The 14,403-nt window shown below is 43.9% G+C and overlaps 1 protein-coding gene across 1 annotated transcript in view; it reads left to right on the top strand.

Moving 5' to 3' along the window:
* LOC311496197 (mucin-5B-like) overlaps positions 1–10,282 on the top strand; it is a gene marked incomplete at its 5' end in the record, with an annotated part of 34,624 nt that extends 24,342 nt beyond the window's left edge. Inside the window, 10 exons of the mRNA XM_084555959.1 lie at positions 1,985–2,090; positions 2,546–2,646; positions 5,933–6,012; positions 6,258–6,432; positions 6,573–6,835; positions 6,979–7,162; positions 7,241–7,451; positions 7,498–7,829; positions 8,271–8,340; positions 8,494–10,282. Coding sequence (XP_084412085.1) covers positions 1,985–2,090; positions 2,546–2,646; positions 5,933–6,012; positions 6,258–6,432; positions 6,573–6,835; positions 6,979–7,162; positions 7,241–7,451; positions 7,498–7,829; positions 8,271–8,340; positions 8,494–8,671 — 1,700 coding nt within the window. The 3' untranslated portion in view covers positions 8,672–10,282. The remainder of the gene's footprint in view (positions 1–1,984; positions 2,091–2,545; positions 2,647–5,932; positions 6,013–6,257; positions 6,433–6,572; positions 6,836–6,978; positions 7,163–7,240; positions 7,452–7,497; positions 7,830–8,270; positions 8,341–8,493) is intronic.
* Between the last annotated feature and the right edge of the window lie 4,121 nt (positions 10,283–14,403).

Here is a 14,403-nt window from a genome sequence, read left to right on the forward strand (position 1 = left end):
ACAACTGAGACCACCACCCCACCAACCCCAACTCCTACTCCTACAGGAGGATCAACTACAGTTGTAGTACATCCAACCACAACCACAAAAGCTACTACTGAACCCCCTACTACAACAGCAGGGCCAACCACAACCATTAAGACCACTGCCCCGCCAACCCCACCTTCTACTCCCACAGCAGGGCCCACTACAACCACAGCAGAGCCAACCACGAAAACTGAGACCACCACCCCACCAACCCCAACTCCTACTCCTACAGGAGGATCAACTACAGTTGTAGTACATCCAACCACAACCACAAAAACTAGTACTGCACCTCCTACTACAACAGCAGGGCCAACCACAACCATTAAGAGCACAGCCCCGCCAACCCTACCTTCTACTCCAACAGCAGGGCCAACTACAACCACAGCAGAGCCAACCACAACCACTGAAACCACGACCCCACCAACCCCAACTCCTACTCCTACAGGAGGATCAACTACAGTTGTAGTACATCCAACCACAACCACAAAAATTAGTACTGCACCTCCTACTACAACAGCAGGGTCAAGCACAACCATTAAGACCACAACCCCGCCAACCCCACCTTCTACTCCAACACCAGGGCCGACTACAACCGTAGCAGAGCCAACCACAACCACTGGGACCACAACCCCACCAACCCCAACCCCAACGCCTACTTCTACGGGTGGATCAACTACAGTTTTAGTACATCCAACCACAACCACAAAAGCTACTACTGCACCCCCTACTACAACAGCAGGGGCAACCACAACCATTAAGACCACAGCCCCGCCAACTTCACCTTCTACTCCAACAGTAGGGTCAATTACAACCACAGCAGAGCCAACCACGACAACTGAGACCACAACCCCACCAACCCCAACTCCTACTCCTACGGGAGGATCTACTACAGTTGTAGTACATCCAACCACAACCACAAAAACTAGTACTGCACCTCCTACTACAACAGCAGGGTCAAGCACAACCATTAAAACCACAGCCCCGCCAACCCCACATTCTATTCCAACACCAGGGCCAACTACTACCACAGCAGAGCCAACCACAACAACTACTACCACAACCCCACCAACTCCAACCCCAACTCCTACTCCTACGGGTGGATCAACTACAGTTGTAGTACATCCAAACACAACCACAAAAGCTACTACTGCACCCCGTACTACAACAGCAGGGCTAACCACAACCATTAAGACCACAGCCCCACCAACCCCACCTTCTACTCCAACACCAGGGTCACTTACAACCACAGTAGTTCCAACCACAACCACTGGGACCGTGGCCCCACCAACCCCAACTCCTACTCCTACAGGAGGATCAACTACAGTTGTAGTACATCCAACCACAACCACAAGAGCTACAACCGCACCTCCTACTACAACAGCAGGGCCAACCACAACCATTAAGACCACAGCCCCGCCAACCCCACCTTCTACTCCAACACCAGGGCCAACTACAACCACAGCAGAGCCAACCACAACAACTACTACCACAACCCCACCAACCCCAACCCCAACTCCTACTCCTACGGGTGGATCAACTACAGTTGTAGTACATCCAAACATAACCACAAAAGCTACTACTGCACCCCCTACTACAACAGCAGCGCTAACCATAACCATTAAGACCACAGCCCCACCAACTCCACCTTCTACTCCAACAGTAGGGCCAACTACAACCACAGTAGTTCCAACCACAACCACTGGGACCGTGGCCCCACCACCAACCCCAACGCCTACTCCTAAAGGAGGATCAACTACAGTTGTAGTACATCCAACCACAACCACAAAAACTAGTACTGCACCTCCTACTACAACAGCAGGGCCAACCACAACCATTAAGACCACTGCCCCGCCAACCGCACCTTCTACTCCCACAGCAAGGCCAACTACAACCACAGCAGAGCCAACCACGACAACTGAGACCACCACCCCACCAACCCCAACTCCTACTCCTACAGGAGGATCAACTACAGTTGTAGTACATCCAACCACAACCACAAAAGCTACTACTGAACCCCCTACTACAACAGCAGGGCCAACCACAACCATTAAGACCACTGCCCCGTCAACCCCACCTTCTACTCCCACAGCAGGGCCCACTACAACCACAGCAGAGCCAACCACGAAAACTGAGACCACCACCCCACCAACCCCAACTCCTACTCCTACAGGAGGATCAACTACAGTTGTAGTACATCCAACCACAACCACAAAAACTAGTACTGCACCTCCTACTACAACAGCAGGGCCAACCACAACCATTAAGAGCACAGCCCCGCCAACCCTACCTTCTACTCCAACAGCAGGGCCAACTACAACCACAGCAGAGCCAACCACAACCACTGAAACCACGACCCCACCAACCCCAACTCCTACTCCTACAGGAGGATCAACTACAGTTGTAGTACATCCAACCACAACCACAAAAATTAGTACTGCACCTCCTACTACAACAGCAGGGTCAAGCACAACCATTAAGACCACAACCCCGCCAACCCCACCTTCTACTCCAACACCAGGGCCGACTACAACCGTAGCAGAGCCAACCACAACCACTGGGACCAGAACCCCACCAACCCCAACCCCAACGCCTACTTCTACGGGTGGATCAACTACAGTTGTAGTACATCCAAACATAACCACAAAAGCTACTACTGCACCCCCTACTACAACAGCAGCACTAACCATAACCATTAAGACCACAGCCCCACCAACTCCACCTTCTACTCCAACAGTAGGGCCAACTACAACCACAGTAGTTCCAACCACAACCACTGGGACCGTGGCCCCACCACCAACCCCAACGCCTACTCCTAAAGGAGGATCAACTACAGTTGTAGTACATCCAACCACAACCACAAAAACTAGTACTGCACCTCCTACTACAACAGCAGGGCCAACCACAACCATTAAGACCACTGCCCCGCCAACCGCACCTTCTACTCCCACAGCAAGGCCAACTACAACCACAGCAGAGCCAACCACGACAACTGAGACCACCACCCCACCAACCCCAACTCCTACTCCTACAGGAGGATCAACTACAGTTGTAGTACATCCAACCACAACCACAAAAGCTACTACTGAACCCCCTACTACAACAGCAGGGCCAACCACAACCATTAAGACCACTGCCCCGTCAACCCCACCTTCTACTCCCACAGCAGGGCCCACTACAACCACAGCAGAGCCAACCACGAAAACTGAGACCACCACCCCACCAACCCCAACTCCTACTCCTACAGGAGGATCAACTACAGTTGTAGTACATCCAACCACAACCACAACAGCTACAAACGCACCTCCTACTTTAACAGTACCGCCAACTACAACCCCAGCAGAGCCAACCACGACCACTGAATCCATGACACCACCAACCCCAACCCCAACTCCGACTCCTATAGGGGGATCAACTACAGTTGTAGTACATCCAACCACAAAAGCTACTACTACACCTTTTACTCCATCAGTAGGTTCAACTACAACCACAGTAGTGCCAACCACAATCACTGAGACCACGGCTCCACGAACCCCACCTTCTACTCCAACAACAGGGCCACCTACAACCACAGCAGAGCCAACCACAACCACTGAGACCACGGCCCCACCAACCCCTAGTTCTACTCCTTCGGGGGGATCAACTACAGTTGTAGTACATCCAGCCACAACCACAAAGTCTACCACCGCACCTCCTACTACAACAGCAGGGTCAACCACAACCATTAGGACCACAGCCCCGCCAACCCCACCTTCTACTCCCACAGCAGGGCCAACTACAACCACAGCAGAGCCAATCACGACAACTGAGACCACCAACCCACCAACCCCAACTCCTACTCCTACAAGAGGATCAACTACAGTTGTAGTACATCCAACCACAACCACAAAAGCTACTACTGCAGCCCCTACTGCAACAGCAGGGCCAACCACAACCATTAAGACCACAGCCCCGCCAACCCCACCTTCTACTCCCACAGCAGGGCCAACTACAACCACAGCAGAGCCAACCACAACCACTGAAACCATGACCGCACCAACCCCAACTCCTACTCCTACGGGAGGATCTACTACAGTTGTAGTACATCCAACCACAACCACAAGAGCTACAACTGCACCTCCTACTACAACAGCAGGGCCAACCACAACCATTAAGACCACAGCCCCGCCAACCCCACCTTCTACTCCAACATCAGGGCCAACTACAACCACAGCAGAGCCAACCACAACAACTACTACCACAACCCTACCAACCCCAACCCCAACTCCTACTCCTACGGGAGGATCAACTACAGTTGTGGTACATCCAAACATAACCACAACCACAAGAGCTACAGCCTCACCTCCTACTGCAACAGCAGGGCCAACCACAACCATTAAGACCACAGCCTCGCCAACCGCACCTTCTACTTCAACAGCAGGGCCAACTACAACCACAGCAGAGCCAACTACGACCACTGAGACCACGACACCACCAACCCCAACCCCAACTCCGACTCCTAAAGGGGGATCAACTACAGTTGTAGTACATCCAACCACAAAAGCTACTACTGCACCTTTCACTCCATCAGTAGGTTCAACTACAACCACGGCAGTGCCAACCACAACCACTGAGACCACGGCCCCACGAACCCCAGCTTCTACTCCAACAACAGGGCCACCTACAACCACAGCAGAGCCAACCACAACCACTGAGAGCACGGCTCCACCAACCCCTAGTTCTACTCCTGCGGGGGGATCAACTACAGTTGTAGTTCATCCAACCACAACCACAAAGTCTACCACCGCACCTCCTACTACAACAGCAGGGTCAACCACAACAATTAGGACCACAGCCCCGCCAACCCCACCTTCTACTCCCACAGCAGGGCCAACTACAACCACAGCAGAGCCAACCACGACAACTGAGACCACCACCCCACCAACCCCAACTCCTACTCCTACAAGAGGATCAACTACAGTTGTAGTACATCCAACCACAACCACAAAAGCTACTACTGCAGCCCCTACTGCAACAGCAGGGCCAACCACAACCATTAAGACCACAGCCCCGCCAACCCCACCTTCTACTCCCACAGCAGGGCCAACTACAACCACAGCAGAGCCAACCGCAACAACTGAGACCACCAACCCACCAACCCCAAATCCTACTCCTACAGGAGGATCAACTACAGTTGTAGTACATCCAACCACAACCACGAAAGCTACTACTGTACGTCCTACTACAACAGCAGGGCCAAGCACAACCATTAAGACCAGAGTCCCGCCAACTCCACCTTCTACTCCAACAGTAGGGTCAACTACAACCACAGCAGTGCCAACCACAACCACTGAGTCCACGGCCCCACCAACCCCAACGCCTACTCCTGCAGGAGGATCAACTACAGTTGTAGTACATCCAACCATAACCACAAAAGCTACGACCGCACTTCCTACTACAACAGCAGGGCCTAGTACAACCACTCAATCTACAACCTTGCCTACAGAACCTCCAACAATAACTACTGCTGAGCCAACCACAACCACTATAGCTACAAGTCTTTCAACTGAACTTCCTACTACAACGACAACTTTACGGTCAACTACTCTTTCCACAAATGTAACAACAGTTGAATCTGTTATTACTGGTCCCACACCATCAACAGTCACCCCAGCAACCGGCCAGCAAATCACCACCCATACAACCCCAACATCTGAAACAGCAGGGCCAACTACAACCACAGCAGTGCCAACCACAACCACTGGGACCACGGCCCCACCAACCCCAACTCCTACAGGAGGATCAACTACAGTTGTAGTACATCCAACCACAACCACAAAAGCTACTACTGCACGTCCTACTACAACAGCAGGGCCAACCACAACCATTAAGACCACAGCACCGCCAACTCCACCTTCTACTCCAACAGTAGGGTCAACTACAACCAACGCAGTGCCAACCACAACCACTGAGACCACGGCCCCACCAACCCCAACGCCTACTCCTGCAGTAGGATCAACTACAGTTGTAGTACATCCAACCACAACCACAAACGCTACTACTGCACCTCCTACTACAACAGCAGGGCCAACCACATCCACACCCATACCTGCAACCACACCTCATATAATTAAGTGCCCTAAATGGAATGTCACGGTAAGACTGTTAAAGTACCTAGCACAATAACAGCTGCAGTATTTCATGTTTGTTCTATTAAATATCTAAACATACTAATATTTTTTTTTTTGTTTTAGCAAAATGAGACATTCTACTTGTGCAACTGCACCATGGCCAGATGCATTGAGAACAATATAATTGAAATAGTTCCATATGTATGTCCACCCATTGAGGAAATAACCTGCACCAACGGCAAGAAACCGGTTCCTGTGTACGATGAACATCACTGCTGCCAACATTATGTTTGTGACTGTAAGTTATTTTCACAGTAAAATATTCATTAATACAGATTCATAATGGGGCATTTTTGTTGACTTGTTTGTTTTCTTCTTTTTTTAAAAAATATGTTTTATAGTGAACTTTGGATTTGAATTTTCTTTGTTTCTTTTCAGGTGTATGTGAAGGTTGGGGAAATCGTCATTACATTACATTTGATGGTTTATTTTACAGTTATCAAGGAAACTGCACTTATGTTTTGATGAAAGAGATTCGTCCAAGACATAACTTGACGATTTATATTGACAATGTACTGTGCGATCCCACTGAAGATGTTTCTTGTCCAAGATCAATAATAATATCATACAGATCAGAAGTTGTCACACTCAAGAATCATAATCTTATTGGAGCAGCAAAGTTGGAGGTAAGACTGCTGTATATATACACTATATGCTTTCTTTAGTGTTATTATATGTCATTAAAAATTCACAAAACTAACTTAAAATAGATCATCAATGTAAACAGAATATATTTTATTCTGTCTTTATCTTGTCTTATGATGTTGTATTTTTTTTTCTGTAGGCACTGAAAAATGAAGTAGGCCTGAAACTACCTTATTCAGAACAAGGTGTTAAGATCATGAATTCTGGCATTAACTTGATTTTGGAGATCCCACGCCTAAAAGTGGTCATTACATTTGGGATCACTGGCTTTAGTATTACCCTTCCATTTCAACAATTTAGCGGTAACACAGAAGGCCATTGTGGTAAGAACTCTCTTTTTTTAGCCACGTTCACAAATCCCTTGTCAGACTACAATATTAATGGTTTGTGACTACTGTCAGGAACATGCAACAACAACCAAGCTGATGACTGCATGTTGCCTGGAGGCAAGCTAGTGGAAAAATGTGAAGTGATGGCAGACTACTGGCCTGCAAAGGATATTTACCGACCAAACTGCCCAATAGCACCTGTACAACCCACCAATGTACCTGAACCAACGCCAAACCCAGCTCCATGCAAGCCAGACTCCATATGCAACCTGCTCAAGAGCAGGTAGGCATTCTATAATCCATGTAGTACCTCACATCATCCACAATAGTGTTGACATGTTGTTTTATATTTGTTTTGTCTTTTTCCTTTACAGTGTCTTTGCAGAGTGCCATCCTTTTGTCTCTCCAGAGAATTTCTACAGAGGCTGTGTTTTTGACAGCTGTCGTGTTTCCAACCCAGCAGTTGAGTGCACCAGTTTGCAGACTTATGCTGCTGCCTGTGCTCAGGCTGGGGTTTGCCTCCACTGGAGGAATCACACCACACTGTGTGGTAAGCAACCGCCCACAATTTTATTGAAAATGTTGGGATCATTGGAATCAGAAAAGAATGTTATTTTCTTTTACTTTTGTTGTATTTATCACACACTAGATAGACTACTGCGCATTTAATTATATATAGAGCAGTGTTTTTCAACCACTGAGCCGTGGCACACTAGTGTGCCGTGAGAGACCGTCAGGTGTGCCGTGGGAAATTATCCAATTTCACCTAATTGATCTAAAAAACATTTTTTGAAAACGAATTAATTATCTGCAAATAATATGCCATTGTCAAGTGTCTGTGTATATATATATATATATATATATATGATTTTTCTTTGTGTTTATTTGATTCCTATTCAAGACACTTTGACAAGAATGACTTTATTTTGTTAATATAGGCTACAGAGTTTCATTTTTTAACATTTTCGGTTGGTGGTGTGCCTTGTGATTTTTTCAATGAAAAAAATGTACCTTGGCTCAAAAAAGGTTGAAATAGAGATATAGAGAACTATAGTAGGCAAATGTTAAAAAGAAACTGTTGAGTTCTTTTCTTCCCCCACAGCCAGCGACTGCCCATCAAACAAAGTTTACAAGCCATGTGGCCCTGTAGAACAACCAACCTGTGAAGACAAGTAAGTTTCTGCAATTATGTATTCATTATGCATTTTATTGTACAATTTAGCATTCCCTGAGACAGAAGTGATATGTGTTTATAGTGACAAGTATATATATAGATATATGAAAGACAACATAAATGAACAGTTTTTTATTATTTAATTTTACAGTCCTAGTGAACCAACTATGACCTTTACCACTGAGGGCTGCTTTTGTCCTGACGGAATGAAACTCTTTAACAAAGAATCTGGAATATGTGTAGAAAAGTGTGGTAAGTGCAGTGTGCTGTATATCCTCAAGTGTTACCATTACACAGACTATATTGTATCAGTCATGAAGTCCTACTGAATTGTTCATTCTCACAGGATGTCTCGATCCTGAGGGCATTCCTCGAGAGGTGAGTCAAGTCCCTTGTTTATGTTCAGTTAAAATCCTAAACTGCACTGTTGACTTGAAAGAGAAAATTAATTCACCATTTTCTTTTATTCTTTTAGTTTAATGAGAGGTTTGAGTACAAATGCCAGGACTGCGTCTGTGAGGAGTCTACCAAGACTGTGACTTGCAAGCCAAAGGATTGCCCAACACCTCCCATAGCAAACTGCACTGGTGCAGGTTATGTCCTTGTCAGCCAACCTGATCCATCGAACCCCTGCTGTTCTGCTTATGTTTGCCGTAAGACACTTTCCATTAATCATACATATTTGTTTTTTAACACTTTCAGATTAATATTTGCTGAAAACAGTCACTGAATGTGGTTCTGAATACAACGTAATAACTGATTTGTCATCTCCAAAGAATGTCGAATCAGCACTTGCCCTGGCATCAGCATGAACTGTAGGGCTGGATATAAGCCAACAGTCAGTGTCCCTGAGGGGAAATGCTGTCCAGAACATACATGCGGTAAACTCACATATTCCATTTGGATTGATTTAAAAGCAAATGACCACTTTTACTTTATTTACATTGTCCTTGCTTCGTCTCTTACTATTTCCTAGATCCTAAAAGAGTTTGTGTCTACCGAGATGTTGAATACCAGGTAAATAGGAAACAGACATAATTAGTTATTGTTCAACACTATTTACTTCCAGTGACTTCAGCTGCACATAGGTCTATATGGCTAAATGCTCACGTATGAACACATTTCTTCTTCATTTTCCAGCCTGGTTCCTCAGTTCCTGTCAATACGTGTGAGGATTGTACCTGTTCCAACGAGGTTGACAAAAATACTGATTTATTCAAAATAATTTGTGAGCCTCAGCCCTGTGAGGAAAATTGTGAAGTGGTAAGAGAAATTATATCATGTATGCTCATATACATCATACAGTGCAACTTGTTTTCCTCATGGCATATTCAACATGAGAATTAACTTAGCTATGTAACTATCCCCTCTCTCAGGGCCATGAATATATGCAACCTAATTCATCGGAATGCTGTGGGAAGTGTGTACAGTCACACTGTGTTGTACAAGTTAACGGTACCAAGCAGCTCCTGATGGTAAGTTGGATCATCTTGGTACGATGTGACTCCACATGTTAATGTTTAGTAGCCTCAGTGTTTCAATAACTGTGTTTCTACTCATGCATGTGTCCATCTCACCACTCTCCAGGAAGGAGAAACCTGGTCACCACCTGACAATAATTGTGAGCATTACACCTGTGTTAAGAGTGGTGATATATTGACAGCAGTCAGTTCACACATTGTCTGCCCGCCATTTCAACAGAGCAATTGTCAGCCTGTAAGTATCACAATCGATAAATGAGTCTGCATGGATGATGCCTGTGTGAACAGAAGTAAATTTGTTTTATTATTGTATTTTGCTCCTTAGGACACAATTCAGACTGCAGCTAATGGCTGCTGTAAAATTTGTGAGTATGATATTTTTATTCATTTTTAGGAAGAAGATACTTCAATGAAAAATAAAAATGAACCAAACAATCTTTTTTTATTATTATTATTTTCAAAAGGTGTGGAGATAGAGAAGGGCTGCAAGTTAATGTCCATGAAAACACATCTTAGCCACAGTGGCTGTCAGTCCGTCCAGGAGGTAGATATGCCATATTGTGAAGGATCCTGCAACACTTTCACCAAGTAAGGATTATGTTACTAGTATGACTCATCTTCTGGTAAAATAATCATTCAGCTTTCCAGTAACCCTTAATTGTATTATTGTTAAACCTGTCCTTTCTTCAGGTATTCTCAAGCAGCAGCTGCTATGGAGCATTCTTGTTCCTGCTGTAAAGAGAAACGCTTCAGCAATCGCACTGTTGACTTGCTCTGTCTGAATGGAGAGAAGGTCCCCTACACCTACATGCATGTGGAGGAGTGTGGGTGTGGGCACACAGACTGCACCAGAACTGCTGGACATGCCGTTCGTAGGAAGCGAAGCTTCACACTGCTGTGATACAACAATCTGTTGTCACATTAATGAATGTCTGATGCATATGTTCCTTCCCGCATTGTCCTTAAAATCATTATTGTTTATTTCTTACAAAGTAATTCCCATTGTAGAGGGAGCATTTATCAACTGATCAAATAAAAAGATGCAACTCAGTTCATGTCTCATCTCTTCCATTTTCTACCATGTGGCTGTGCAACCTTTATTAACTATTATAATTAATACTTTCACAAAACACCCTAGGATTCAACCTTTGTGGTTGCTTAGAATGACATTTTACCTTCAGATTGTACTAAATGAAACATAGTTGACCACATGAACAGTGCAAGTGAATAGTACAGTAGGCACAAACATCTTGACAGCTGGTAAGAATAAATTTGTTCTGGGTTGTAGATGTAGCACACAAATACATGAACATTTTACTTGGATTAAAAAGTCACCAAAAAATGTAGCACAGGAGGAGCACATGAAAGTTTGACTGGTGAAAGTTTTTGAGTGTTGTGTAACCTCTTGCTTATAATACTAGACACCATTTAAGGTTTGAACGTATATTCAGGACACAGCTATCTAGCATCTAATTGATATAAAAGAGCAGCACACAGGGCCAGTCAGACCATATATGGAATTGTTATTCTTTAAAAATGTACAGGAGATTAGGAGCAGAGATAATTGTGACAAGTGATGGGTGTACATTGTGGACAATGTACTCTATTGATTGGAGTAGGGTCTATGTCTAGACACAATTACTGTCAGTAGAAAGAGCGAAGCTGGTACAGGAAGACACAGTTATTTACAGAGCAAAAGTACTGTATTTGTTGGTAAAGGGCTGCGTCCAGCCTCATATGTTAATGAAGCGTCACACACTATAAAAACAGATGCACGACACCATGAAATCAGCCTGAACTCTCATGGCACCCAGAATCAGACTCACGTTTGTATCTCTTTGAGAATAAACTCTGCCTGCAACAAACTTTGACTTCTCCAGTGATTCTTTTTGATTCTCAAGATATTCTAGATACCAGTAGAATTCAAGAACCTAGATTACGTGTTGAACTAAAGAGGTACGGGCTACAACTGGCCCTGCCCGATACCTCGTATTTTTCTTTGACGTGTAATGTTTTATTATGGATTATCTGGTAAACTATGTCAAAGTGCTGCCTGCTGGTTATGTTAACAAGCTATATACCCAGTTTAAAGCATAAATATTGACAGTGTTCAAATCGTAAAAAGCTCTAGAAAGCTTTCAAGACTTTTCTAATGCTAGGCTGCTAGCATTGACTGTAAACTAGATTCTCTTAATTTGCTGTATTGAAAACATTTCATCATAAAATGTAGAAAAGAGTAAAAAGTAAGTATTTCAAAATGACTATTTGGATTGTCCCAACATTATCTTTAGAGAAACTAGACAGGTTTTTACCTCTGTGACCTCAACACAGAGAGTGAGTTCATCAGCTTTAAAACTGGAAAGAAGCCAGAAATAACAATGTTGGAGAGCATTACTGCTAGTTTTTGTTTTAGATTTCATTGCTTGTGCTAAACTCCATAACTTCTAAACAGAGTTTAGTCAGTATCTCTGATACAAGGGCAATGCAGGGGTTCTATGTTTGAGGAAAAAGACGATAAAGTGTCTTCTAGTACATAACAAATAACACAACAAAAACATGAAAAAACATGTCAAGTCTTCTTTGTTATGTTGTCTGTGAAGTCATCCCTGCGAAGCTACCTCTGTAGAGTGTTCTCTTCAGAGAATCCCTTGTGATTCCAGTTTTCCAGAGTTTTTGTATTTCCTACCCTGCAGCTCCTTTTGTTCTCGATTTTGTAGGTTTTGTTTTGTTTCCTGTCCCTGCCTTCTTTTGTGTCCTGCATTTGGGTCCTACCTCACCATACCCCGTAACTCAGAATGTAACATTTGAAGTCTAAGGACGTCCTGAAATGTACACACACTAGCATGCAAATAAGCTTTCTTGCTGCTTAAATGAGCTTAAAAATGCACAACACTACATCGATTTGCTCTGTAAAGTCTGCCCTGTTGCCTGTTGTCAATGAAGGTATTCATTTAGCCTTTCAGTGGGTGACACAATTTGCATGCAACATAGTAATATGGAGGTGGAAACCACATACTATTGTTTTACTACACTAAGAACAATATAGCATTACTGTGGACACTAAGAGTGCCTAACACACCCTACTTAGAAGTTTATGGTGACTTACAACTGATCTGGATCAGTTTCTTGAAAACCACATTTGTTTGGATTTGCTATGATCTGGGGTTGCTGCAGTTGGTCAGGACTAGGTTCAGCAACATTATGTGTCCAAAGAATGAGGTCAGCTGACTACCTGAATATACTGAATGACCAGGTTATTCAATCAATGCCAGGATTCATGGGGCTCAGATTGTAAAAGAGTGGTTCAGGGAGCATGAGACATCATTGTCACACATGGATTGGCCACCACAGAGTCCAGACCTTAACCCCATTGAGAATTTTTGGGATGTGCTGAAGAAGGCTTTACACAGTGGTCAGACTCTCCCATCATCAATACAAGATCTTGGTGAAAAATTAATGCAACACTGGATAGAAATAAATCTTGTGATATTGCAGAAGCTTATCAAAACAATTTCACAGCGAATGTGTGCTGTAATCAAAGCTAAAGGCGGTCCAACGAAATGTTAGAGCATGTGACCATTGTTTTTTTTGATGGCGACTTTTTTTTTTTTTCTTTTTTTTTGGCCGGGCAGTGTATTTACACAAGTCCTTAATGGTGATGGAGACACAGCTCAAAATGTTGTGGTTCAGTGAGAAAAGTACGCAATAGTTGTTTGAGTAATGCACTCTCATCGTGGCATTGTCAATATTTCAGTACTTTTTTCTTTCTATCTTTGATATTTACCAAAGATTAACATCAAAAATAGAACTAGGTGCCTGTGAGCAAGTGATGGGATGTTCCACGATTCCGGGAGATGACGATGAAGTGTTGATATAAGCAGTGTCTTCATGGGTGTGGACCTCATGGAGTCAGAAACCACAACGGTTGACACCCAATGTAGATTTTATCAATGTTAAAATAAAATATTTGTCCTTATAAAACATCACATCCGGCTAGTACGTTTGCTTTTGAACTTAATAACTTTTCCATTCATATGTTGATGGCTTGAAAACATTATGTTTGAAATTTTTGGTAATAGTGTGTTTTCCCAGATACTAAAAAAAGCTGTATTTTACCAAGTAGATAAGTTTAACTAATTTTATTTTATTTTTTTTTATTTTTTATTACTGTGATCATTGTATTCTCCCGGGACTATACAGGCTGTGAACAAGTACCTGTGTTGATGGTTCCTCTATGAAAGAAAATGAATGTCCCATGTCAGCATGATGTGAGTCTTTATGACACTCAAATACAAATTCAGTGAAACAACTGGTATGACCATATGTTAATTAGACATATTTCATAACTGCGAAAGTGGGAGTGCAAAAACAAAAAATGCCCAGGAACCTGCATTATTTATGGTGGTCACTACACAGGTTTCAAGGACATTGTGCCTATGCTATGTTTATTCTAGTTTCATCCTTGGCCTTCATCTGAAATTCAAAGACATGATTTCGCATTATTCTAAACATAATATGTTTCACTTTGTTTGCTATTATTTATCCATAACATGCGGACATGTGCGTTAAAACAAGTCAGC

Source organism: Chelon labrosus, assembly GCF_963514085.1.
Source record: "Chelon labrosus genome assembly, chromosome: 11".
In the NCBI taxonomy this organism is placed as follows: domain Eukaryota; kingdom Metazoa; phylum Chordata; class Actinopteri; order Mugiliformes; family Mugilidae; genus Chelon; species Chelon labrosus.